This window comes from Acomys russatus, chromosome 26, assembly GCF_903995435.1.
Source record: "Acomys russatus chromosome 26, mAcoRus1.1, whole genome shotgun sequence".
Classification (NCBI taxonomy): Eukaryota; Metazoa; Chordata; class Mammalia; order Rodentia; family Muridae; genus Acomys; species Acomys russatus.
Window position 1 is genome coordinate 6,531,693 of NC_067162.1, and position 24,942 is coordinate 6,556,634.

Genomic DNA, 24,942 nt, shown 5'->3' on the forward strand with positions numbered 1-24,942 from the left:
AGGGTTAAAGGTATGTGCCACGACGCTGCGCACTGAAATTTTGTTCTAACATTTTGCAAAAAAAAAAAAAAAAAAAAAAAAAAAAAAACAACAACTCAAGTCATGGTATAATATATATTGCTTGTTTTTCCATAGAATAATTTAAAAATGACAACACCAAACAAGACACCCCCCGGTGCTGATCCTAAGCAGTTGGAGAGGACTGCAACAGTAAGGGAAATTGGGTCTCAGGCTGTTTGGTCACTGTCTTCCTGCAAACCAGGTAAGCAAAAATCCCTGAGGCTGTGAGAATCACTACTTGTAACTAACTTTCTTTCTGTTTTTTGTTTTGTTTTGTTTTGTTTTTTAGACAAGGTTTCTCTGTGTAGCCCTGGCTATCCTAGAATTTGCTCTGTAGACCAGGCTGTCCTCGAACTCAGAGCCTCTGCCTCCCAAGTGAGGAGATTAAAGGCTGGCCTGCTTATACTTTTCGTGTGCACTGGACAACAACCGTCCGTGTTCTTTTTGTGTTGATATTTCAATTCTAATGAACTGGGTTTTCAATTGTTTCATATTTTTATCCGACTAAATTACTACTATCAATGAGATTTTTAGTATATATTAGATTTATACCATTTCTCTTATCCTATCCCACCTCTACTATTATGTAGTTGATGTGTAATTCACATTTTAAGCTGCTGTTCTTCCTGGAAACATCTAAGATTTTTCTCTTTATTGTTGGAGTCCGCGTCCAACTTTTGAGATGGCAAAAGTTGAGATTTTAAATGTGGAAAATACTTTTGAGTACAACGTAGGGGAACTGAAAAGCAAAATACTCTTTAGGTTGTAAAAACCCAGACGGTGTGAAATGCTACAGCGGCCAAGTCTGCTGGAAAACACAGCGTCACAGTAGCAACAAAGGCAGGTGTGATGCTGCCTTAGACCAAGGACCATTCCAGCTTTATTAGGTCATCCAGTCCTTACAGCCACCCCAGCACAGGCTAAGCTGCTCCCTCCCCCTCTGCTGCCCTGTTTACTCTTCTTTTTAAAAATGCTTTTACTTATTTAAAACAGCTTTTAAATTTAAATATATTTTGAACATATTTTCCCCTCCCTCACACCCTGTCAGATCCTCTCTTCCTCCCTACCCACTCAACTTAAATTCTTTCTAAAAACAACAAGCAAAACATCAATACAAGAACGAAACCTTCTCCGGACCAAGAAAACAAAATAAACTACACCCAAAGAGAACCCCTTGCCCCCAAACTGTAATCAAATAAAAGCACACACAAAACCTGTGGAGTCCACTATATGTTGGTGAACTCCTGAACACGAGGCCTGTCCTGGAGTGGTTGATAACCAGTGTCACTGGTGAAAACTCACTTTCCTTCTCCCAGCATGTACACGTGACAAGTCAGTTGTTAAACTTTACCGAGTAGCTAGGTTTTCATTTACTCACTCACCCCTTTAAAAAGAAATAACAAAATATAAGATAAAACAAAACTACCACACTGAAGTTGGATAAGATTAAAAAAAAAAAAAACCAAACCAACCAAACAAAAACCCTAACAAACCAGAAGAAAGAGGGCCCAGAAATCAGAGACCCACTTTTTCACATTCTCAGGAATCCCATAAAAACACTGAACTGGAAGCCAAACATGAACACAGAGGGCCTGTGCATGCTGCTTTTGTCTCTACAAGTTCCCATGAGCTTTGCTCATATTGATTTAGAAGGTGGTGTTTTCTCCGTGTCTTCCATCCCTTTTGGCTCTTTTTCTTTTTTCTTTTTTTGTTTTTTTGAGACAGGGTTTCTCTGTGTAGCCTTGGCTGTCCTGGACTTGCTTTGTAGACCAGGCTAGCCTCAAACTCAAAGAGATCCGCCTGCCTCTGCCTCCCGAGTGCTGGGATTACAGGCGTGCACCACCACACCCAGAACCCTTCTGGCTCTTAATATTCTTTTTACCTCTAATTCCATGGGGCTCTCTGAGGGGAGGGATTTAATGGAGACATCCCATTTAGGAATGAGTGTTCCAAGGAGTCTTATTCTCTGTATAATGTCTGGCTATGGGCCTCTATATTTGTCCTCAACTGCTGCAGCAGGAAGCCTCTCTGACGATGGCTGAGCAAGGCACTGATCTATGAGTGTACAGAATGTCATTGGGTGTCACTTTATCACTACAGTTTTTTAAAGTGGGATCAACCTGGTTTTACCCTCAGCCCCTAGGCTCTCCTGATCGTCCAAGCAGTGTCAGGCAAGGTTCCTGCCTTAAGTCTGGTCAGTTATTAGTTGGTTACTCCTTCGAGCTTTGTGCCATCATTGTCCTAGCAAATCTTGCAGGCAGGGCACCATTCTACATAGAGGGGTTGTGGCTGGGTTGGGATTTGCATCTCTCTTTTGAGACCATGCAAATTACTCTCCTATAGCAGTGATGCTGGAATGTAGGGCTGAAGGCTCTATGTAGGCACTGGCTTGACATCTCCATCCTCAGTGAGTTGTGTACGTGCTCTTCTTCAGCAGTGGGGACTCACTTGTCAGTTTGTAGAGAGCACTTTGATAGGCATTTTCAATCTGAAGACTAAAACTGAGAAAAAGTTCTTTATCGTAAAAAACCCTAAATTGTAATAAACTTATTTTATTTTAACTTATTTATATAGTTAGAATCTCATAGATTTTTTTCCAATCAAGTGTTGTTTCTCCTCCTGATTCTCTTTTTTTCAACTCACACTTTATTGGGGTATAATTTCTATATAATAAAACCTTTTTTACATGTACAGTTCTTAATGTATAGTCATGTAAACATATTATAATAATCTGTAAAGCATTTCCATAGCCTCCCAAAGTGCACTCATACCATTTGTTCTGCTTCTTCTAGGTATCTGATGCCTCTTCTGTTTTGGGTGGGTTTCTCTTTGTAGCCCTGGAATTTCTCTGGAGACAAGGGTGGTCTTGAACTCACAGAGATCCACCTGCCCTTGCCTTCCAAGTGCCGGGACTGAAGGGGTGCGCCATCACACCCAGCTGCAGCGGATGCTCTTATAACTGCCCATCTACCTCCTCGCCACAGGGCTTTTTGATCCCTAGCCCCATGTAAAAATGCTGGCGTGGCAGGGTGCCTGAAGTGCTGTGCCTTGGAGCATAGAGATAAGAGGATGCCTGGCATTTGCTCGCCAGATAATCTTGCTGAATCGATGAGCTCCAGGGTCAGAGAGAGACACTGCCTTAGAAGATAATGAAGAGAGCCATAGATGTTGACCTCTGGCTTCCACACGCTTGTGTGCAGCCCTGCCCTCTACCCCCCGTGCACATACCCACATGAACAGACACACACAGCACAAATACACACACACACACACACACACACACACACACACACACACACACACACAGAATAAGTGGAGAGTGATAGAGGAGGACACCTAACGTTGGCTTCTGGTTTCCACATGCACACATGTATATGTGCACACGTAGCACTTGCATATATCACATACATACACAAAGAATTTGGATTTTAAGTACAAGAAGAAAAGCACATTGGTTTTATTTAGTTGAAATGTAAATAGTTGTAGGATATAATTATAGATGAATTCTTTTATGAAGTCCATATTCTTTCTGTGTGCGTGTGTCTTTTGTCTGTCTGTCTCTCTCTGACATGGTCTTTCTATGTAGCTCTGGCTGGCCTGGAACTCTCTTTGTAGACCAGGCTGGCCTCAAACTCAAAGAGGTCTTCCTGCCTTTGCCTTTGATGTGCTGGAATTAAAGGTGTGCGCCACCATACCTGACCCCACGTATTACTTGTTAGGTCTTCAAAGTTAAGGCATATGGCTCAGTTATAGTAGCCCCTCTCCAGTGTAAAAGAAGGTAACTGTGTTTCTAGAGATACCTAAGAAGATAATGGTGTAGACACTTTAAATATATCTTGTAGTTATTGGTGTCTGCTCCATGGATCCAGACATGCTCGCTTAGTGGGTCAATTTAGACCTTGTAAACACACTAAGACTGCAGCTTGTGTCACATTCACTCACATTGTGTTGAACCCAAATCAGTCTGGACTGATCCCAAATAGGAGCATATACCACTCATGGAAGGCCAAGAGAAAATAGTAAACATTTGCTAAACAGTAGTCATAACCACAGCAGTTTTTGCTTATGGATGATTTTGTTGCCTATATCCTAGCCCCAGTCTTTAGCATTGTCTGCAGAGAGTTTTGATTGTTATAACCGCTGGACGGAGGGGGTGGTTGTCTTCTGGGCATCAAGCAAGCAGAGGTCAGGACAGCCACCTCACAACAAAGCATCGTTGAGTCCAAAAGATGAGCAGTGTCAAGAATAAGATGTTTGAACTTAGACAAGTAGCTGTGACATCTTAGCGTGCACCAGAGTCACCCAAAAGAGTCGTCAAGCACAAGCTCTCAGAACTGCTGATAGGGTAGCCCTGCTGATGCTGCTGGTGTGGGCCACGCTGGAGGGACCAGTGTTGGAGCGAGCTCAGCTGTGCAGGACTTGCTGCTCTTCCACATGATCTGAGCTCAGTTCCCAGCTTCCGCACTGTGCCCCTCACAGCACCTCCAACTCCTGCTCCAGGGGATCCAGTGCCCCCCTCTGGTCTCTGTACCCACTCTCATGCACGGGACGTGCTCGCGCGCGCACACATACACACACACACAAATAAAATCTTAAAAAACAACCACTGAAGACTGCTAAACATATGGACATTTTCTTCTATGAGCAATATTCTTTTTAAAAAAATTTATATGTATTCTGCCCGCATATGTGCCTGCGTGCCAGAAGAGGGCACCAGATCTCATTGTAGATGGCTGTGAGCCACCATGTGGTTGCTGGGAATTGAACTCAGGACCTTTGGAAGAACAGAAAGTGCTCTTAACCACTGAGCCATCTCTCCAGCCCCGAGTAATATTTTTATTTGAGTATATAATACCTGTGAAAGCTGTTAAAATGGATCTGCCATTGTTTTAACTCTTGTTTTGACTTAGACAACTCAGATATAATAATGGCGTTGGAAGCCTTAGAAAAGATGTGGTGACGACACATCAGCGTGGGAGTTATTGAGACACTCTGCTCGTGAGAGGTTATCAGCGTGAGGGCTGCTGATCCAGCGCCGTGTCCTAGAGGACAGTCAGTTCTCAAAAGAGCATGCTTGCTTGTTTTTCCATTATACTTTCACAAATAATGTCTCAGAAACAAATGTCAATTTAGTCTTGAGTTAAAAAAGTTTTGAGAATAGAATTCTAGCTTTCATATTCTAACTGTCTTCTGTATCAAGATTTGTGGACAAATATATATGGTGATTTTATGTTTTAACTTTCATGGAAATGTATTGCTGTTTTCCCTGTTTGCAGGGTTTGGAGTGGATCAGTTGCGAGATGACAACCTAGAGACTTACTGGCAGTCTGACGGCTCCCAGCCCCACTTAGTGAACATCCAGTTCAGGTAATGCTTCCACTTTCTTATATGGTGTAGCTTGTAAGTAGACAAGGAAATCTATTTTATTTATATGTAATTTAAGGAAACAGAAATGAAAATGAAATATACTTAATTGCTTTTAGACTCCATTAAATCTTAGAGATTATTTTTTGGCCATCCAGATTTCAAACAGCTTCAGTGTCTTGTGCCCTACCCTTTATGCATTTCTGTTTTCCGTGTGTGTGTGTGTGTGTGTGTGTGTGTGTGTGTGTGTGTGTGTGTAGGGGTGCGCATGCACATAGTTACATGTACATGGATAGGCCCATGGTTGATGTTGGATGTCTTTCCTCAGTTGCTTTGTGTCTTTATTGTTATGAGCAGGATCTCTCAGTGAACCTGAAGGTCATCATTTTGGCTTAAGCTGACTGGCCACTGAGCTTCAGTGTGCCTGTCCTCCTGTCTCGTCCCCGTGGCTACTTACTGCCATCCTCCTGCAGGCCTGGCCTTTTATATGTGCTCTAGGGATCTGAACTCAGGTCCAAGTCGTCTTTTTATAGTCTTTAAACATTTTTAATGCTATTTTACATAAGTAGTCCTAAAATAATATGACTTGATTTTAGGAGATACAGTCAGAAAAATGTATTTTATGACCCAGTATAATGCTTATAAATTTCTTATGACACTTATGTAACTTCTTATATTTGCACTTAACTTTTGAAAAAGCAAAAAAAGCAAGAAACCCTTAGCATTGAATCTTTAAGCTTAGTTTTAAAATTTAAAATTTGCCAGGTGTGGTGATGCAGGCCTGTAATCCAAGCACTCATGGAGTCAGAGGCAGGCAAACCTCTGAGTTTGAGGCCAGTCTGTTCTATAAAGACAGTTCAGAGTAGCCAAAGCTACACAGAGAAAAAAAAAAACCCTGTCTTGAAAAAACTAAATGGTTACTGGGGTTTTTTTTTTTTTTTCTTTCTTATGTAAACAGATCTCATTATAGATGGTTGTGAACCAATATGTGGTTGCTGGGAATTGAACTCATGACCTTTGGAAGAGCAGTCAGTACCCTTAACCTCTCCAGGCCCGGTTACTGTTTTTGAGATAGGAAAACACCTGTACGTTTGTCTAATGCTCTGCATTTATTGATACTATGAAAACTAGTCAGTGCTTCCTTCTATTGTTGTAGGGTACAAATCAGCAAACTTCTTTTGAGTAGATAGTACATGTTTGAATCCTGAGGTTCCTCTGGTCTTCATTTCAGCTATGTAGTTCTGCCATGACAGTAGCCAAACAGCCAAATACCAATGCGTAAATGACTGAATTTAGTGCCCTCAGTTAAATTACAAAAGCAAGTAAGAGGCAGGAATTTGCCCACATTGTGTGCCAACAGTAACCGTTAACTTTTTTTTGTTGTTTCGCTTTTTGAGAAAGGGTTTCTGTGCGTAACAGAGCAGAGAAATGGATTGCTTTATAGACTAGGGTGGCCTTGACTCACAGAGATTCTCCTGAGCGTTGGGTTAAAGGCATGCAGCACCACACCCAGCTCCAAGGTTTCTCCTTCGTGGTGCTATTCTCTTAACAGTTACAGCTACTTTATCTGAGCCTGTCCTGACCTCCACTTTCACTGTGTTCAAGCTCCTCTCTTAGCTGTGGTGGTTTGAGTGAGAATAGCCCCATAGGCTCTCATGCTTGGATGCTTGGTCCTTCGTTAGCAGAACTGTTTGGGAAGGATGAGGAGGTGTGTGTTTGGAGGAGGTATGGACTTGCTGGAAGAGGTGGGCATTGCGGTGGGCTTTGAGGTTTCAGAAGCCTGCCCCAGGACCAGTCTGTAGGCCTCAGTTTCTCTCTGCCTGCCTACAGATCAGGATGTAAGCTTGCAGCCCCATGATGCCATGATAATTATGGACCAACTCTGAAACTGTAATTAAGCCTGCAATTAAAAGCCACCTTCTCTAAGTGTTGCCTTGGCCATGGTGTCTTCATAGCAATAGAAGGGTGACTCAGACAACTGCCAAACTCTGCACTTCTGTCTGCAGCTTTACCTGGGCTTGCATCCTTCTTTTCTTCCGACTTCATTTTTCCACATTAGTCTGCTTTCTCACCGCAAATGTGGGCAAATGCAAGAAGCAACGCACGGGCCACCCTTTGAATGTTACAGTATAGTGACATTTCTTCCACCAAACGGTCTCCATGGTTACCTTGATTGGGTTTAGAGTTCCAGTGGTGCATAGTTTTTTGTCAACTTGACACAAGCTAGAATTATCTAAAAGAAGGGAACCTCAACTGAGAAAGACCTGGCTGTAGGGTATTTCTGAGTTAGTGATTGATGGTGGTGCCATCCCGAGGCTGGTGGTCCTAAGTTCTATAAGAAAGCAGACTAGGGAGCAATGGGGAGCAAGCCAGTAAGCAGCATCCCTATGGCTTCTGCATCAGCCCCTCCCTCCAGGTTCCTGCCCTCACTGCTTTTGGTGATAAACTGTTGTATGGAATTGTGAGAGAATAAGCACTTTCCTCACAGGTCCACCGGCCTCTGTGTCCTGAGTGCTGGGATGACAGGAGTGTTGCTTCATCACAGCGGTATTAACCCTTCCTAAGACAGTTCACGGGAAGACATGCCTGGGAGTGTCTGGGACGGCTTTCCAAAAGAGCTTACTTGAAGAGGCAAGAGTCATCCTGCATGCTGTTGGCATCTTCCCATGGCCTTGGAACCTAAACTGAGTCAAAGAGAAAAAGGAGAAAATCAAAGGAGTGACAGGACTTCCTGGTCTTTGCTTCTGGTTCCACACAGCAGCCTCATGTTCCTGGCGCCATAGGCATGTGCTGTTTGCACTGGCATTCGTGCTCTTCTGTGGGGGACTGACTGGACCTTCAAAACATGAGTCAGAATCCATCCTTTGCTTCTTGTCAGGCATTTGGTCACAACAATGAGAAAATTAGCTGCTACATTATTTATTTCATTTAACCTTTACAGGTTATTAGAGACTTAGATAAATGAGCCAGGGGTCACATAATATTAGTAAGTTGTAGAATTACAATTTGCATATAAATTCTCTGATTTCAGAGGCTGTGCTTTTGACAGTCCATCCTATAAACCTTGATAAATTGCTGGTCTAAGAGTACAAGCACAATGCCCTAAAAGTTCAATATTGAACATCCAAATTTGTTTTGTTTTTTTTTTCAAGACAGGGTTTCTCTGTGTAGTCATGGCTGTCTGGATTCACTTTGTAGACCAGGCTGGCCTTGAACTCACAGAAATCCACCTGTCTCTGTGTCCTGAGTGCTGGGATTACAAGAGTGTGCCGCCACACCCATTGAACACTCAAATTTAATTGTATTGTAACACTAGCATTTGTTTTGTAAGTTACATTTTATATTGTGTGCTGAAAAAAAAATCATAAAACACTTACTGTACTTCTTGCAGATAGTTGCAGATACTCAATTCTTTTTATTTCAATGCAAAAGCAATCATAAAATATGTAAATGAGTATTTCTTTTAATTCTGTATCTGCTGAAATTTTATATTAAATTTTCAACTGTCCCATTTTTAGTGGAATGTTTATTTTAGCATTCAATGAATAATTATCGGAAACAAACTCACAAAAGGGCATTTTAACTATTGCCCTAGGAGCAAAGAGTAAATATAAATTGTTTGCTTTTGTTTTAGACAAGTGTGTGGGCTCTGTGTTATTTAGTGCTAGTAATAGTGTGTTAAGAGTGAAATTAATCAGAATTTTACAGTTATTTGTGTTTTGAGTATTGTACATTAGAAATTATTTACTTTAATATAGTGTAATTATAGACCTAGATTAAATTTTTACTGTTTTTTTTTTTTTTTTTTAGTAGATTTATAAATAATGACTTCTTGCTTAGTTTGGTGTCAACCCAACTTTTCTCATCTGTGCAGAGGACATAATAATGTATGTTAACTAGTTCTAGTACACAGGCTTTGACAAGTGTTTCCAATGAGATTGACGTTTATTTCTTCTGTTTTCATGAAAGAGAAAGCTAAGGAGTGGTATGGTTCCTCTCTGTATTTGTGAATCTAGACCACTTGCCTCTTTCTCTTTCTCATTCTTTTCTCTTAGATTTTAGTTTTAGGGTCAATTCATGATACCTATGGAGTCCCCCCTGAGTTACCGTATCTCTGACAGCAGGAAGGAATGGGAGAGGGGGGATAAAAGGGCCAGATCTCCTTTTAAATATTGCTGCCTTATAATGCAAGATTAAAGATTACTTTTATTTTTGGATTTTACTGTCTACAGTGTAGTCATGCCTACCTTTGGGGTAGCATGGATCTTTCAGTTACATATTTTGAAGAAGGGATAAAGGTCATAAGAGTAGGCAGCTTTTTTTTGTTTTGTTTTTTGAGACATGGTTTCTCTGTGTAGCCTTGGCTGTCCTGGAACTCATTCTGTAGGCCAGACTGGCCTTGAACCCACAGCGATTCACCTGCCTCTGCCTCCCAGGGCTGAGACTTAAGGCATGAGCCACTACTGCCTAGCATGTCGTACATTCTTAACCAGACGAAAAATTATTCAAGAGTCAGGAGGTGTGGGACCAAATATCACTTGTTAAAGCTGAGAAGCTAATGAAAAGTGTACTAACTCCATTAAATCTCCAGGTAAGCGTATTTGGTAATATTGAACCCTAGAATTAAAGGCTTACTCATCCATTTGTGGCTAAACCAGATTTGCTTGCTTTTGATGACATTTGTGGTGTGAAGGAACAAAGGAAATGCTAGCTTCTTGCCCCAAGCTGTTTGTCAGGAGAAAGTGTTTAATAGGTCAGAGGACCAGGGAAGTCAGGGTTATGACTTACGTCAGCCAGAAACAGGGAAGGATTTCTCCCCTCTCCCTCATCAGTGTTTCCTCAGAGTTTTACCGCATGCAGTAGGTGTTCACTCAGTGCAACGACCATAATTAGAGTGATGGTTTGAATAATTCTAGAATCTTCCACGATGACTCAGTCTATCTTTCCATGTGCATCATTATTTGAGAAACAACATGATTTTTATGCAGTATTATTGCTTTGTTAATTAGTTTGAGACAAAATTTAGTAGTTTAAAATTTTTTTTTGCTGTACCTTGTAGAGTAGCAGTTTTAAACTTTTGGTGCAGTAGTGGTTTCTTCCGCAAATCTCATCTAACCGTAGCATAAATTATACCTGTCATTTCTGGGGATGCATAGACCTCAAGAAAAGAACCATGGTATAGCGCAAATGCAAGTACCTACAAGTGTCTACTCATAGCTGTGAACTGGCCTCGGCCAGTGGCTGTTAAGTAAACTAAGCACAGTTAATTAAAGCAAGGCTGTTGTGATTAACTAAAGGAAGGCAGACGAACACACATCTGAACTTTGTGAGGTGCCTTGCATGCAGTAGGGATTCAGTGTAGTGACCACGGATAGAGTGAAGATTTGAGTAATTCCAGCATCTTCCACTGTGACTTGGTTTTTACATTTCATCTTACTTGAGAAATGACATGATTTTCTATGTAGAATGAGAGCACGTATTAACTTTTTTACTTAGGTCATTTACCCTGGTGTTAGCGCTCTAGCCAGGAAAGCAGTGAGCTGTTGAAGGACAAAGAGAGAATATACATGAAGCATTAGTTCTGGTCAGGCAGGAAGTATCCTCTTGCTGTATGTTACTGTTTTTATTTTCATTGGTTGTTTCTAAACTCACCCTGGTTGTCCTGTAGGGTTTGGCCTTGAAGTTATCCTGAATTTCATAACTTGGGAGTCACACTAGTCTGTGAAAAGACTGAGCATTTATGTCCTCTTTTGCTGCTTCTGTTTAGTTTCTGCCGTCTCTGCTCTTTCCATCATAGCGGGAAGAGCTTTACTTCTTGCTTATGGCTCATGAAAAAGGTCTTTAGTAGCCTTCCAAAATTTCCCTGCATCCTTTGCTTCCCCCTTGATGTGTTGCTGAGAAGTCAGTTTGGTAGCTCTGGCCTCGCTGGTACCTATCCTGTCAGCACTTCGGAATAATTAGGGTTTTATGTGTTTTCTGAAGAGGAATCTTTATTGTTGCCCCTTTTCCGATGTATAATAGTTCAGGTATGTAAGTTTGTTTCTCCAGAGAAGAGCTACAGACTCCACTATTGTACTCTGGCCTTTGACACAGGGTATTTTTGCTCAAGGAACTCTGTGTTACTTAGCAGTACCAGTGTACACTTGAAAGCCCTTTTTAGTAGACTTCTAGATGTTTTTGGAGGGTCAGTTTTAAAAATTATCTATTTTTTCCTCTGATGGCCAAATGACACATGTTCATCCTGAAAAAAATTATTCAGAAAATAACAGAAATTATAAGGAAAAAAATTAAGATCTTCTATAGTTTTACCCACCCAGCGTAGTCAGATTTGCAACTTTTGCACAGTTTATCTGTGCCCTTTTCTTGGCAAGAACGTAGGTTAATGTGCTTAAACAATCATTCCCAAGTGTGATCCTTTTGTAATATTGTTTTATAATCTGCCTTTTCACCTATTGTGGCAATATAACTGCATGATTATTTTAAAATGCAGATGCTTTTCAATTTTTGTTGAATTTATCTTTAAATCTCGGTTAAAAATTGAAAACACTGCATGGTGGTGGTGCTCGCCTTTAATCCCAGCACTCAGGAGGCAGAGGCAGGTGGATCTCCATGAGCTTGAGGCCAGTCTGGTCTACAGAGCAAGTTCCGGGACAGCCAGGGCTGCTGTCCAATGCATTTAGTATACTGTTTAATACTTTTCTCTCCCAGCACCCTGCCTAGCATCTTCTGGCTCTGAAAGATAGCCAGGCGGGAACCTTCCAGCTTGGTTCCAGCTTGAATTCTCTATGTTGGCCAACTAGAATATGCTGTATCTTTAACAACAGGGTCCTGTCTAGTTCTGGTGGGCAGCCAAGAGTGATGGCAGCAACATATATTGTTATTGTGGCTCTGTGGCCTTCACTAACAACTGCCGTGGTAGCCCACCCCAGGCTCTGGGAATTAGGACTTCCGGGAGTGCTGGGTACCCGTTTAGTTACCTCTTTTTAAAATCTTTCCCCCCCCCCCTTTTTTTTTTTTTAAAGTTTCTATGAGTGGCAGCCTTTATTATTAATCTCCCATCAACAGGCATAAAAACTCAACAGCCACCCTCCACCCCCGCCCCCCCCCCCACCAAGCAAGTTGAAAAGCGTTTAACAAAAGCATGAGCCAACACTAGGGAGTCAGGAATCCTGCTTTGGTAGCCAGAAGAGAGCTTGAGCCTCTCCAAGGCATCTAAAGCTTCAGGGAGCCGGCGCTCCTCCTTTTGGGAGGGCTGCTGGGTTAGCTCCATCTTTCTGAATTGTTAGAGCAAGAGGGTTAATCTAGTGTGTCTATTCGCTTAAGGAAACTCCCTCATCATCTTCGGTTCGTTGTCCTCGCAAAACTGGCTGAACTTCATCAAGCCCCTTCGATAGTGGAACCAAGCCTTAACTTTCTTTTTCATCAGTTTCAACCTGTCAGCCAGCTCCTTCATCGTCTTCTCTCTAGGGTTGCGGTCCACTTCAAAGTGTTTCACCAGGGCCTGGTACTGCTTACAGGTCAAGCCAGGGTGTTCCTTCTTGGGCGACCTCCGAACTGCTGCCATCAGATTTGTCTCCATTGGAGCTGCTGCCATCTTGGCTGCCGCTCGCTTGACTCCAGTTCTTCAGTTCTAAAATTTTTTACTTTTAAATTATATATTAATGTTATCAACATATTAATATAATATGATAAAATATAGCATTAACAATTAACTATAGTACTTGTTAAATAAAATATTAATCTAATAAAATAATATTAAATGTTATATAATTATATATATATATGCTTTATTTTTATTTTATGTGTATGTTTGCTTGCATGTCAGTATGTGTGTGTACCTCTTGTGCCATGTGGGCGATGGGAATTGAACCCTGGTCCTCCAGAAAAGCAGCAGTGTTCTTAACTGCTGAGCCATCTCTCCATCTCCTTAATTATATTTTTAAAATTAGCTTATGGCATAGTAGATTTCCATATGGCCTTTTCATAACTCTTTGTTTTGGTTAACCCTCTTCCTACCATCTTTTTTTTTTTTTTTTTTTTTTTTTTGGTTTTCCAGACAAGGTTTCTCTGTGTAGTCTTGCTGTTCTGGGCTCATTTTGTAGACCAGGCTGGCCTCGAACTCACAGTGATCCTCCTGCCTTTGCCTCCCGAGTGCTGGGATTAAAGGCACACGCCGCCACGCCGGGCTCTTCCTTTCATCTTAACCCTCATCGCTACCTTTGTAGCTCTAATGTTCCTCCTGCCTCCTTTCTTCCCTACCGTATATGTCCTGTTATCCCTTGTCCTGGTCAGAGCTCTATTGCTGTGAAGAGGCACCGTGACTAAGGCAACTCTCATAAAAGAGAACATTTAGTTGGGGTTCACTTACTCCATCGGCACCATGGCGGGGAGCATGGTGGCACACAGGCAGACGGCTGGAGAAGGAGCTGAGCGTTCTACATCTGGATCTACAGGCAGCAGGGAGAGAGAGACGTTGGACCTGATTTGGACTTTTGAAACCTCAAAGCCCACTTTCAGTGACAAACTTCCTCCAACAAGGCCACACATTCTAATTCCTCTTAAGAAGTGCCACTTCCTGGTTACTAATCATTCAAATACATGAGCCTGTGGGGCCTTTTTTATTCTAACCATCACATACTCAAAGGATATATTTGGTACATTAAGTGGCAGGGTATGCTTTTTATTTATAAGGCATTTATTGTTCAGTTTTTCATTTAGCTAGGTATTTTTAAATATTAATATAAGAAATTAAGTAATTAATTAGTAAAGAAATCCAGGCTTGTTAGAGCACTTCCCTCACGTAATGTCTAAATAAAAAGGATGGACATGATTGTTTGCATGTGAAAGTACCTAATTTGGCGTACTTGCTTCTTTGTATACGTTTAGTCCTTGGCCATATTCTCAGTGAGGTGTGCGTAACATGCTCTGTTTGTACTTACAGTTTTACATGGTCTAACCTGCAAGTTGAAATGAAAGGAAAGGAAAGGAAATTGTTGATTTAAATACTTGTCTTGTGAATTATTTTCCAGACAGGGTTTCTCTGTGTAGCCCTGGCTGTCCTGGAACTTGCTGTATAGACCAGGCTGGCCTTGAGCTCACAGATCTCTTCCTGCTGCTGGGATTAAAAGTGTATATCACCAGCACCCAGCTTTATTTTGTGATTTAATATCAGAAGAGAAGATGCTTTGGCGATGATCTTTTTATATGATAAAGCACATGTTTTTATTTTATCTTTTTTTTTTTTTTTTAGAAGAAAAACAACAGTGAAGACGTTATGTATTTATGCAGACTATAAATCTGATGAAAGCTACACTCCAAGCAAAATCTCAGTAAGAGTAGGAAATAATTTTCACAACCTTCAAGAAATTCGGGTATGTCTTTTAGGTTTTTTTTTGTTTTGTTTTTTTTGTTTTTAATGTGTGTTTCTTTAACTCATTCTATAGATAATAGATGCATATAATATTTATATTCTTTTGAATTGCCATCTTTTTTCTAATGCTTTATTATAGAATTTTCAGGTATAAGAAAGGCTAAAAGAACTGAACAGCATCCCTTCACCTTTGGGATGCTTTAATGTTCCACAATATTTGCTTTATTGAAATCATTTTTAATTCATCAAAGTAAGTTACAGTTCCCTGATGCCACCTAGGGTTCAGAAACATGTTTTCTGATTAAAGAATTCAGAGGCAAACAAGTGTTACCAGAAATCTTGGCAAATCCTGCTGGTGCCACCATGAGATACTTGGGAAATCAGGGTCTCCTTTTGGGGTTCTTAGTCCATTAATAGAAACAAACAAACAAACAAAAAGAATGGACACATGAAAGCTCATGGACAATGTAGTTACAAAAGAGAGACAAGGTCAGATCTCCAGGTGGAGATAGATTCCATTGTTTACAGTAACATATTTATTTATTTTAAATATATGAGCATGGTGCATTATTAGTAAGAGGTATCAGTATTTACTTAATGTTCATTCTAAGGGAAACACAGTTTTATACAAACATTAAGTATATTACTTGGTGAGGTTTAACAAATGCATATGTTTGTGTGGCCTCCACTCCTTTGAAGTGTGGAACTTTTCTCTTAGTGTCTACTTTCATGGGATGTCTTTTTCAGTCCCTTCCCTCTTGAATCTGTATAGGTCCTTAAATATGATGTCAGTGTCCTGTAGGCACATGTACTCAGTTGGGCCTTTACTCTGCGTCCGTGTTTGATTGAAGGATTTAATCCTCTGCGTTCACAGTGCTGATCAATAGGCTCGGATTTGCTGCTGCCATTTTTTCATTGCCTTCTAATCACATTAGGTCCTCTGCACCATCTTGTGCCTAGCTAACTTTCCCAGTGGTCTTTAGCTTTATCTTTTGCATAGAGCTTTGTGATTACCACAAGGTTTATATCAAAGACCTTATGGTTGTAAGGGCTGCTTATTGTAAATTAATAACAACTTACCTTGATTGCATAAATTTACTTCACAGTCTCATGTTTTGTTTTGGTGCCAATAAGTGTATGCCTTTTAATATAGAATTGTTATGTTTTGGGGGAGAAAACAAGAGACACAAATAACCGTTCATACCAGGTTGGTGTTTTTGTTAGGGTTAATATTGCTATCATGACGCACTATGACCAAAAGCATCTTGGGACGTAAAGGGTTTATTGTGCTTGTAGTTTAGTATGACAATTCGTCATTAAGAGCATAGGGTAGGAACTCAGTGCAGGGCTGAAACCTCAAGGCAGGAGCTAACCCCATGGAGGGTGCTACTGACTGCTTGCTCTGCATGCTTGCTCAGCCTGCCTCCTTATAGAGCGCAGGACCTCTACCCCAGGCGTGGAACCACCCACAGTGGGCTGAGCCCTCCCTGTTGATCACTAGTCTAAGAAAATGTCCTTCAGGCCCGCCTGTAACCTGGGCTTTTGGACACATTGTCTCAGTGCCAGTTCTAGTGTCAAGTTGTGTCAAGTTGACATAAAACTAGCCAGGACACTGAGGATACAGTGAAGAAACAATTTCATCCATGTCTAGCTTAGTGAATCACTGAGTTTTGGGGGTTACTTCAGAACCATATGACTCAAAAGCGGGTCCATCACTGAAAAGCCCATCCCAGCAAAGTGTTGGTGTCACCTTATTTGGATTAAGTCTCGTTAGGGATATTTAACCTTTTGTTCCTGGATATCTGTCTTTTCCCCAGATTTGGAAAGGAATTTTGCTCTTATATATTAAGAATTGTCAATTGATGTGCTTTTCGTGTGAGTTATTTCTTTATATGTTATGTGTCTCTGTTGTTGTTAGTTTATGCACACATGTGCAGGGAAGCCTTTGGAAGCCAGAAGAGGGTGTTAGGTTCCTGGAAGTCGAGTTACCGGGGTTATGAACCACTGGATTTAAACCCTGGTCCTCTGGAAGGACAAGCACTGTCACCTGCTGAGCCGTCTCTGACCTTTTGTTAGTTCTTTAAATAAGCTTTTCATTTGTCTTTTCACTTTAGCTCCTGTAAGCTTCTTTTTTTTTTTTTTAATGTTGTCATAAAATTTGCAAAGGTTTCTTCAGGACTTTTCATAGTTTTCCTTTTTTGTTTTTTAGGTTTTTCGAGACAGGGTTTGTCTGTGTAACAGTATTGCCTGTTCTGGATTCACTTTGTAGACCAGGCTGGCCTTGAACTCACAGCGATCCTTCTGCCTCTGCCTCCCAAGTGCTGGGATTAAAGGCATGCACCACCATGTCTGGCTCATGGTTTTCTTTTTGTGGTATAACTTCATGGATTCTTTAGATTATTTCTGCTTTTATCCATTAAAATTTTTATTCATTGTATTTTTTTTGGCTATAGAATTTATTTCATTAAAACCCCCTTCTACTTCTTTAATTTTTTATTTTGGTTATTTTTTGTACTTTAAAAAATTACTCTGTTTTCTTATAAAGGTTCTTGAGTTTTCGTAAAGCGTTCAGTTTGAATTTCAGGCAGTTTAGGGCACTCCATTTCCTCAGTGGCAGTCAGTGGTGCTTTATTTTGTTCTTTGGTTGGGTAGTATTTCATGCGTTGTTCTTGATTCTTATGGCTTGATCTTATTGGCTATGTACTTGAAGGAGGAAATTGTGCTAGTCTTGGAAGACTGTCTGGGAAAGCCCACCATCAGCCAGCCCACCATCAGCCAGCCCACCATCAGCCAGCCTACCTGGAGATTCTGGGAAGGACAACTGATGTGGTCCATGGCTCTTTTGCCATTGGAGTCCTCTGTAGGCTGGCCTGCTGCCAGTAGATGAGCTCGTGTGTAAGTCTGGTGTCTTAGCAGAAGCAGAGCTTGTTTTTATGAAGGACAGCCAGAAGTCTGTGTCTACGGAAGCTGACAAAGCTCTTGATCCTGAGTATGTAAGGACTTCTTAATTTGATGGGGTAGATCTTGGAACCTACCATGTATTAGGATGGACCTGATGCCTGGGCCCATTGGAGCCTACCTGACACTGGGAAGGACTTGTTGCCGAGGCCCATTGGAATAGACTTAGAGCCAAAGGCCATGGGAGTTTTCTCAATGCTAGGGCACTGAGTTAGACCTGAATCCTAAGTCAGAGGAATATGCCTAAAACCTGGATTTATAGCAAGGATTATGGAACGTCAGTCTTTGGATGTTGGACTGGTATCAGGATTATTTGGGGTAGACTTGGATCTTGGGTGTGCTTGACTAAGTCTAGTCCCTAGGGTCACTAGGACCTGAATCTACAGGATTCTTCATAGGATTGGTTTGTGGGTGCAGGCTTGCAGGCTAACTCTGCAAGGTTTGTTTGTGTCCTTTGGTTTAAAGTGCTAGTCTAAAAAACAAAACAAACAAAAAGCCAGCTCCTAGATGTGGTGTTTGTGGCATGGCATTATGGTTGCCAGACCAACATTGGAGTGTGCCTAGGACAGGTCTTGATTCTGGCTTGTGGTGCTTGTCTGTGGGTGACACCCCACAGCCTTTGCTTGAGAGCAGGGATAGCAGGCGCTGTGCTAAGGGATAGAACGTTGGGAAAGATGATATAAAGCTGGGGCAGGACTGGCGCCTTGGTTCCTGGGATCCAGCTTGTTGGGACAGAGCTCAGGGATGTCAGGGCTGGTCTAGCCTAGGGACTAAGTCCAGAGCCAGAGGATGCCAGGCGGATCCGAATCCTGGATTCTGTCCTTACACAGCACAAGCTTGATGAGCAAAGCATCCATGGGTGCTGCATAGTCAGGAGCTGTGGCGTCTTGCCCCAGGCTGGCCTTTCCTGGATTGTGCTACACATTGGGGCCTGAGGAAGTGTCCAGGTAGAGGACGTCTCTTCTCACTGTGCTGCTTGGGATTGTGGGAAGTGTGACATGAATGATCCAAAACTGTCCTTGATACATCGCCATATTCAGGTTTTCTAAGCTCACCTTCCTTCCTTTTTTCCTTCCTTTCTTCTTTCCTTTTTTTGTTGTTTTTCGTTAATTAATTTACTTATTATTTATTTATTTACTTTATATTTCCATCACAGTTTACCCCTACTCCTATCATCCCTGTCTTTCCCTCTCCCCTCCTCCCTCCCCTCCTCTCCTCCCGTCCTCCCTCTCCTCCCTTCGTTCTCAGAGAAGGGGAGGCCTCCTATGGATATCAGCCTGCCTCAGCATATCTAGTTGAGGTAGAACTCCTTACTAGCTTTTGCAGAGGTATTTTTGTGTTCCGGTATAGGGAGCTGGTCTAATTCACAGGTATTGCAGAGTCCCATTTTATGATCTTGCTGATGTCAGATTTGTTTGTTTTTTGAGACACCTACGTGGCCTCTTGTATTTGTATACTGTTACTTCCCTTTTGTTTTTGAAACAGGAACCCCATGTTCCTGAGGCTGACCTTGAACTAACACACATACACACACCATGCTAAGATTGCAGATGTATGCCATCACAGTGGTGTTACTTTACTTTTTAAAAAATATATTTTAAAGTTTTATTTTTAAAGAATATACAAATACAAATTTGTCACTTAAAAATTTGCTATATGCCGGGTGGTGATGGCTCACGCCTTTAATCCCAGCACTTGGGAGGCAAAGGCAGGTGGATCTCCGTGAGTGAGTTCGAGGCCAGCCTGGACTACAGAGCGAGTTCCAGGACAGCCAGAGCTGTTACACAGAGAAACCCTGTCTTGAAAAACCAAACCAACCAAACCAAGCCAGCCAACCAAACAATGACAACAACAGACAAAAAACCAAAACCAAACCAAAAAAACTTGCTATACAAATGTGAGAAAATAACTACCTCAACTTACTTCATGGCCTAATCCATTAGATACATTTAAAAAAATTATTATTACAATTTATCCACATTACATCCCAATTGTAACCCCCTTGCTCTTATTTTCCTGTTTTCGCCCTCCCTTCTTCGCCCTGTTCCCCTCCCCTGGACCTCTGACAGAAGGGGCCCTCCTCCCCCACTGTCTGACAACAGCCTATCAGGTCTCATCTGGGTAGCCTGCTTCCCCTTCCTCTGTGTGCCCACAGGGCCTCTCCGCTAAGGGACAGTGATCAAATCAAGGGCACCAGAGTTCTGCTTTCCCCAATCTTACTTTACTTTTAAAGGATTTTTAAAAAAGATTTGTTTATTTATGTATATGAGTGCTCTGTCTGTATGTTTCCTGTACACCAGAAGAAGGCATCAGACTTATTACTATAGATGGTTGTGAGCCACCATGTGGTTGCTGGGAATTGAACTCAGGACCTCTAGAAGAGCAGCCAGTGCTCTTAACTGCTGAGCCACCTCTCTAGCCCCCTAAAGGATTTTTCTTAAACAATAATTTTAGTTTTTGAAAAATTATTGTAAATAATATGCTTTTTTTTGTTTGAAATGTTGTCTGACATCATTATGCACCTCCTGTTCTTGAATAAATAAATAGTAAATCAGCTTTTTCCATTTGCTCTAAGTTTTTTAATTCAAAATATCTTGAATTTAAAATTTTAAATCAGTTACATTTGATGAGTAGATAGCCTTTTAATGCTATAGCGAGTACACTTAATCAGCGTCTTGTGCTGTGAAGACTTGGAGCATTTAATTGTATGGCTTGTTACATGGTTCATGTTTATCTAAATGAACTGCTCATACTGAGAAGCTAAAAGCCGCGAAGCGCTAGAAACACTTTGGTCTGGCGTATGTGCTCCAAAGCCCACTAGATGTCACTGTTGACTTTTACTTTCTAGCTCTATTTCCAGTGTCAGCTGAATGCTTCAACTGGTGCTGCACTTGTAGCCTTAGTTGTAGTTTTTTCTAGAATATATTCACATTAAGAAACTCTTAGATACATTTTGGGAAATGTACATCCTTATAAAAAATTTCTGTATTTATGAAGATGTCTTGTATTCTCGTGTAAGTTTGATAGTACAAAGTAAGGGTTGAGCAGTTAAGGAGAAACCTTGAGGTATACTTACTATCCAGTCTTTGCTTTTGTTATTTAAATACTAAAACATTAACTCTGTAGAAAAGAATGTCTTACAGGTAGTTTTTTAAGTTTTCTCTTGCATATTTTTGTGTATGGTGATGACATGGCCTCATGAGACTAGTAATCCTAAGTATTGCTAGGTGACAACCTAAACTGTTTTCCAGAATAACTTAATGAATATACGATTTTTTTCATTCTCCCTAATGCGTCACAAATTTTGAATGTTCTTTTAATTAGTACCTTTATAGCTAATGATATTTTCATTTCTATATCTTTTATGGTAATTTATTATATTTACTTTTGTCTTTTATATGTTCAAGAAGTATCAGATAGTATTTTGTGTCTTTAAGGAGAGATGAAGTAGATAATTTTTTAACACATTTCTTCACTACATGACTTATATTTAAGAAGAGAGATTTCCTTGAATTTAGATACTAAGAAGTAATTAAAACCCTGAACTTCTATGAGAGTTTTGGAGCCGTCCTTTCATAAGTGATGGGACTGATTTAACTGAATGGAAAATTTAAATAAATCTTTTTATATTTTTCCGTGGATTCTTGTCTTTGAGAGGCTCTAGTTTACATTGAAGTGTTAAGTGGGGTTTATTTCTTTTTTCTAGAAATTATGGGTGTGCTTACTTAAAACAGTTTACATATTTGTGTTCTAGATTCTTAGGACGTGAGCTTAGTCACTTAAGAACTGAAGGTGGGAAGGACAAAGGCTGCCTTATGTATCTTACAACGCTCTTTTCCATCGTGGTCCCTTCATTTTAGTTACAGAGCAGAGCTAGACTTTTGTTGTCTCACAGAGGACTCTATAGAAGGATCTCCACAGATCTACAGTGTGTGTTTTAACCTATATAACTGAGGAGGGGTTTAAAAATGGACTTTCTAAAAAAAAAAATGGACTTTCTATTGATATAAACCTGGCTTAGGCAAAATTGAAAACTTTTTTTTTCTAAAACATTTTATTTAAATATATGCCACTAGTTCTATTTTAAAAATTTTGTGACGTGGTGTTGAAGACAATTTTATAAGGTGTTGATAAGATTTTATGAGTGAAATTGCATAGACAGAAGTAAGGATTTTCACTTCAGAGTCTTTGTTTTAACTTCTTTTCTGCTGTGTCGTTTCCTCTGTGTTACCTTCCTTCAGGATTAATGCTATTCCAGGAGAGCTTTCAAATAAAGGCATTGTTGTTGAATATTTTCAAAGCTGAGGATAGCCCTGGCTGTCCTGAAATTCTATCTGTAGAGCAGGATGGCCTCAAATTCAGAGATCCACCCATCTCTGCCTCTGCCTCCTGAGTGCTGGCATTAAAAGTGTGTGCCACCACTGTCCAGTAAATCTTTTATATTTTAACATTACAATTTTACTTACTTTTGTTTTTCTCTGTGAAAGGAAAATAATTTTTATTGTTTGTTTGTTTAAGTAACAAAGAATACTATAGAGTGGATGGAACTAAACCTTTTAGAAAACATCCACTGGAACTCAACAGTTTGCTAATTATATCTCTATAAAACTGTTGTGGAACTTTTTGTCTTAAATATGAAACAAGCAATTTCTTACACATATCTTGAAGGCACTCATGGCTGTTTCTAAACTCTTGCATCCATGTGGTGGTGGCACATGCGTTTATTTCCAGCACTCAGAGGCAGAGGCAGGCAGATATTTGAGTTTGATACCAGCCTATTCTATAGAGAGGTTTCCAGGATATCCAGGGCTACACAGAGAAACCCTGTTTCAAACTCCCCCCCCCCATATAAAAACCAAACCAAACAAAAAGAAAAGAAAGAAGAAAAGAAAAACAGCTTGCTAACTTAAGATTAACTAGGGTTCTTTCAGCAAATTTGGAAGTTGCCCTTTGGTTCACTATTAGCATTTTGTCTCTAAAATTTCTGGACTGTAATTTTGAACATATAAGAGAATTTTAAGCCTTATCTTTAGCTTCAGGTATTATGTTTTGTTTTTTCTTTTCCCCCTTAAAGAGGTGTCTTCAAGTAGTTTTTAACGCCTGGAGAGCTGTTGTGCTATTTTCTGTTTCTTCCATGTATGAGAGAGAGAAAGCCTTTGTGTCTCCACTTGTCTTCCATCAGTAGCACAGCTACGTGGACCTACATATGGTTCTTTGCCAGAGCAGTTAATAAATCAGTTCTTCTGTTAAGATAATAGTTACTATTACAATTAGAGTTAAACAATATATATAAATAATAAACCTTAGCTATATAGCAAGTTCAAGTCCAGCCTAGCTACAGGGTTTCAGGACCTGTCTTAAAAATATTTTTTAAAAGTTAATACATTTAAAAAAGAAACACTGTAACATTTTCATGAAAAAGGCATAAGCATAATATTGGGATAAAAACAGGCATTGACCAGGAGAATAGGGTAAAGAACCTAGAAGTCATCCATGTGTGTATATCCAGCTTTGTTAAAGGTGCCTGGAATACACAGAGGAGAAAGACGTCTCTAATCAGTGGTCTGGGAAAATTAGGTTTTTATGTGCAGAAGATTAGAACTCATTTCCAATGTTTAAGCATCTGTACAATCACAGAGTTTACATGTACGACTTGAAACTGGAACATGGAAATGCCTTTGGTTGGATGGACCAGAACAAGAGTTTTTTGTTTGTTTCTTCTGCTTTTTGTTGTTGTTAATAATCTCAAAGCCCAGGAGACAATGGGAAAATTAGACAAGTAAGATTATTTCAAACTCAAAAGCTTCCCTCATAACAATAGGGGAAATCACCAGAATGAAAAGGCAACTGAAAGAACAATGGGAACAAATGGAACAGATCCTTGCATTCTGTAATCTGATGAAAATTTAGTGTTCAGACTGTTTTAAGGAACTTATGACTCCCCCTACCCTCGCAACAATAAACAACCCTCAAACCAAAAACTAAACAGACTACAGCCCAATTTAAAAATTTTAAATTGGGCTATATACTGTAGTGAACATTTCTTAAAAGAAGGCACACAACTGCACACCTGTCATACTAGCACTGAGGAAATTGAGATGAGAGAATCTTGAGTTTGAGACTGCACTGTTACATAGTGAGTTCAAGGCCAGCCTGGGCTACATAACAACCTAGGCTCGAAGAATAAAATTAATAAACAAAAAGACATTCAAGTATCTAGCAGATATATGAAGAAGTCTTTCACATCCTAAGCTATCAGGGAAGCAGGAAAAAAACAAAAAAGGAAATGAGGTGAAGTGCCCCTTCTGTTCTGCTTGGGTTGTAAGTCAGTGTGGAGATTAAAGTAGATGGGATGGAAGTGTCTGCCATAGCGTAGTAGTTACGCTTGCCTCACTCTGACTGGAATACCCAACAAAAGGAAGATAGATTGGTTTTGCCCACTGTTTCAGTTTTAGTTCATAGTTGCTTGCCCTGGTGTGCTTGAACAGACCATGATGGCAGCAGAAGTATGGGCAAAGGACAGCGTAAACGTAACTTTTACTCTCTTGGTTCAGCTGTTGTCTCGGAAGTTTACTGCCTCCATCTGCTACCGAAGGCCTAGGCCTGAAAGCTGCTTCTTCTTCCAAAGGCAGATGTATGAGTGTGTAAGCAAGTGCACTTGAGTGCAGTTGCCCGCAGAGGTCACAGGAAGGCACCAGGTCCTCTGGAGCTGGAGTTACAGGAGGTTGTGAGCCAACCAATGTGGGTGCTAGGAGCCAACTCCTCAGGTCCTCTGCAAGTGCTCTTAACCACTGAGTCATCTCACTACTGCAGAGCCACCACCGCCACACCTCCTCCTCTTTTTTTTAATGTTTTCTTATTTCATATGTATGGGTTTTTGCCTGCATGTGTGTCTGTGTAACACATTTGTGCCTGAGACCCATGGAGGCCAAAAAGAGGGCTTTGCATCCCCTAACACCACAGCTACATAGAGCTGTGAGCCATCATATGGGTGCTGGGAGCTGAACCTGGGCTCTCTGGAAGAACAGCCATTTCTTTTAACTGCTGAGCCAGCTCTCTGGCCCCCAGAGTCCGTCACCGCTCCATAGTGCCACTGGGGACTGCATCTTTTAACACATAGCCGCATTAGAGTAGCCCCTCACCCTCGGGGCTGTGGTGACTCGGGCTGTTTGTTTATTGACACAAGATTT

General features: G+C 40.7%; 1 protein-coding gene across 2 annotated transcripts in view; it reads left to right on the forward strand.

Annotated features, from left to right (window-relative positions):
- Positions 1 to 24,942, forward strand: part of Anapc10 (anaphase promoting complex subunit 10) — a 46,921-nt gene that overhangs the window by 585 nt on the left and 21,394 nt on the right. For both annotated transcript variants that reach the window (XM_051168895.1, XM_051168896.1), the window contains exons 2-4: positions 136 to 262; positions 5,337 to 5,427; positions 14,675 to 14,795. In XM_051168895.1, the coding sequence (XP_051024852.1) occupies positions 148 to 262; positions 5,337 to 5,427; positions 14,675 to 14,795 (327 nt within the window). In that variant the 5' untranslated portion in view covers positions 136 to 147. The remainder of the gene's footprint in view (positions 1 to 135; positions 263 to 5,336; positions 5,428 to 14,674; positions 14,796 to 24,942) is intronic.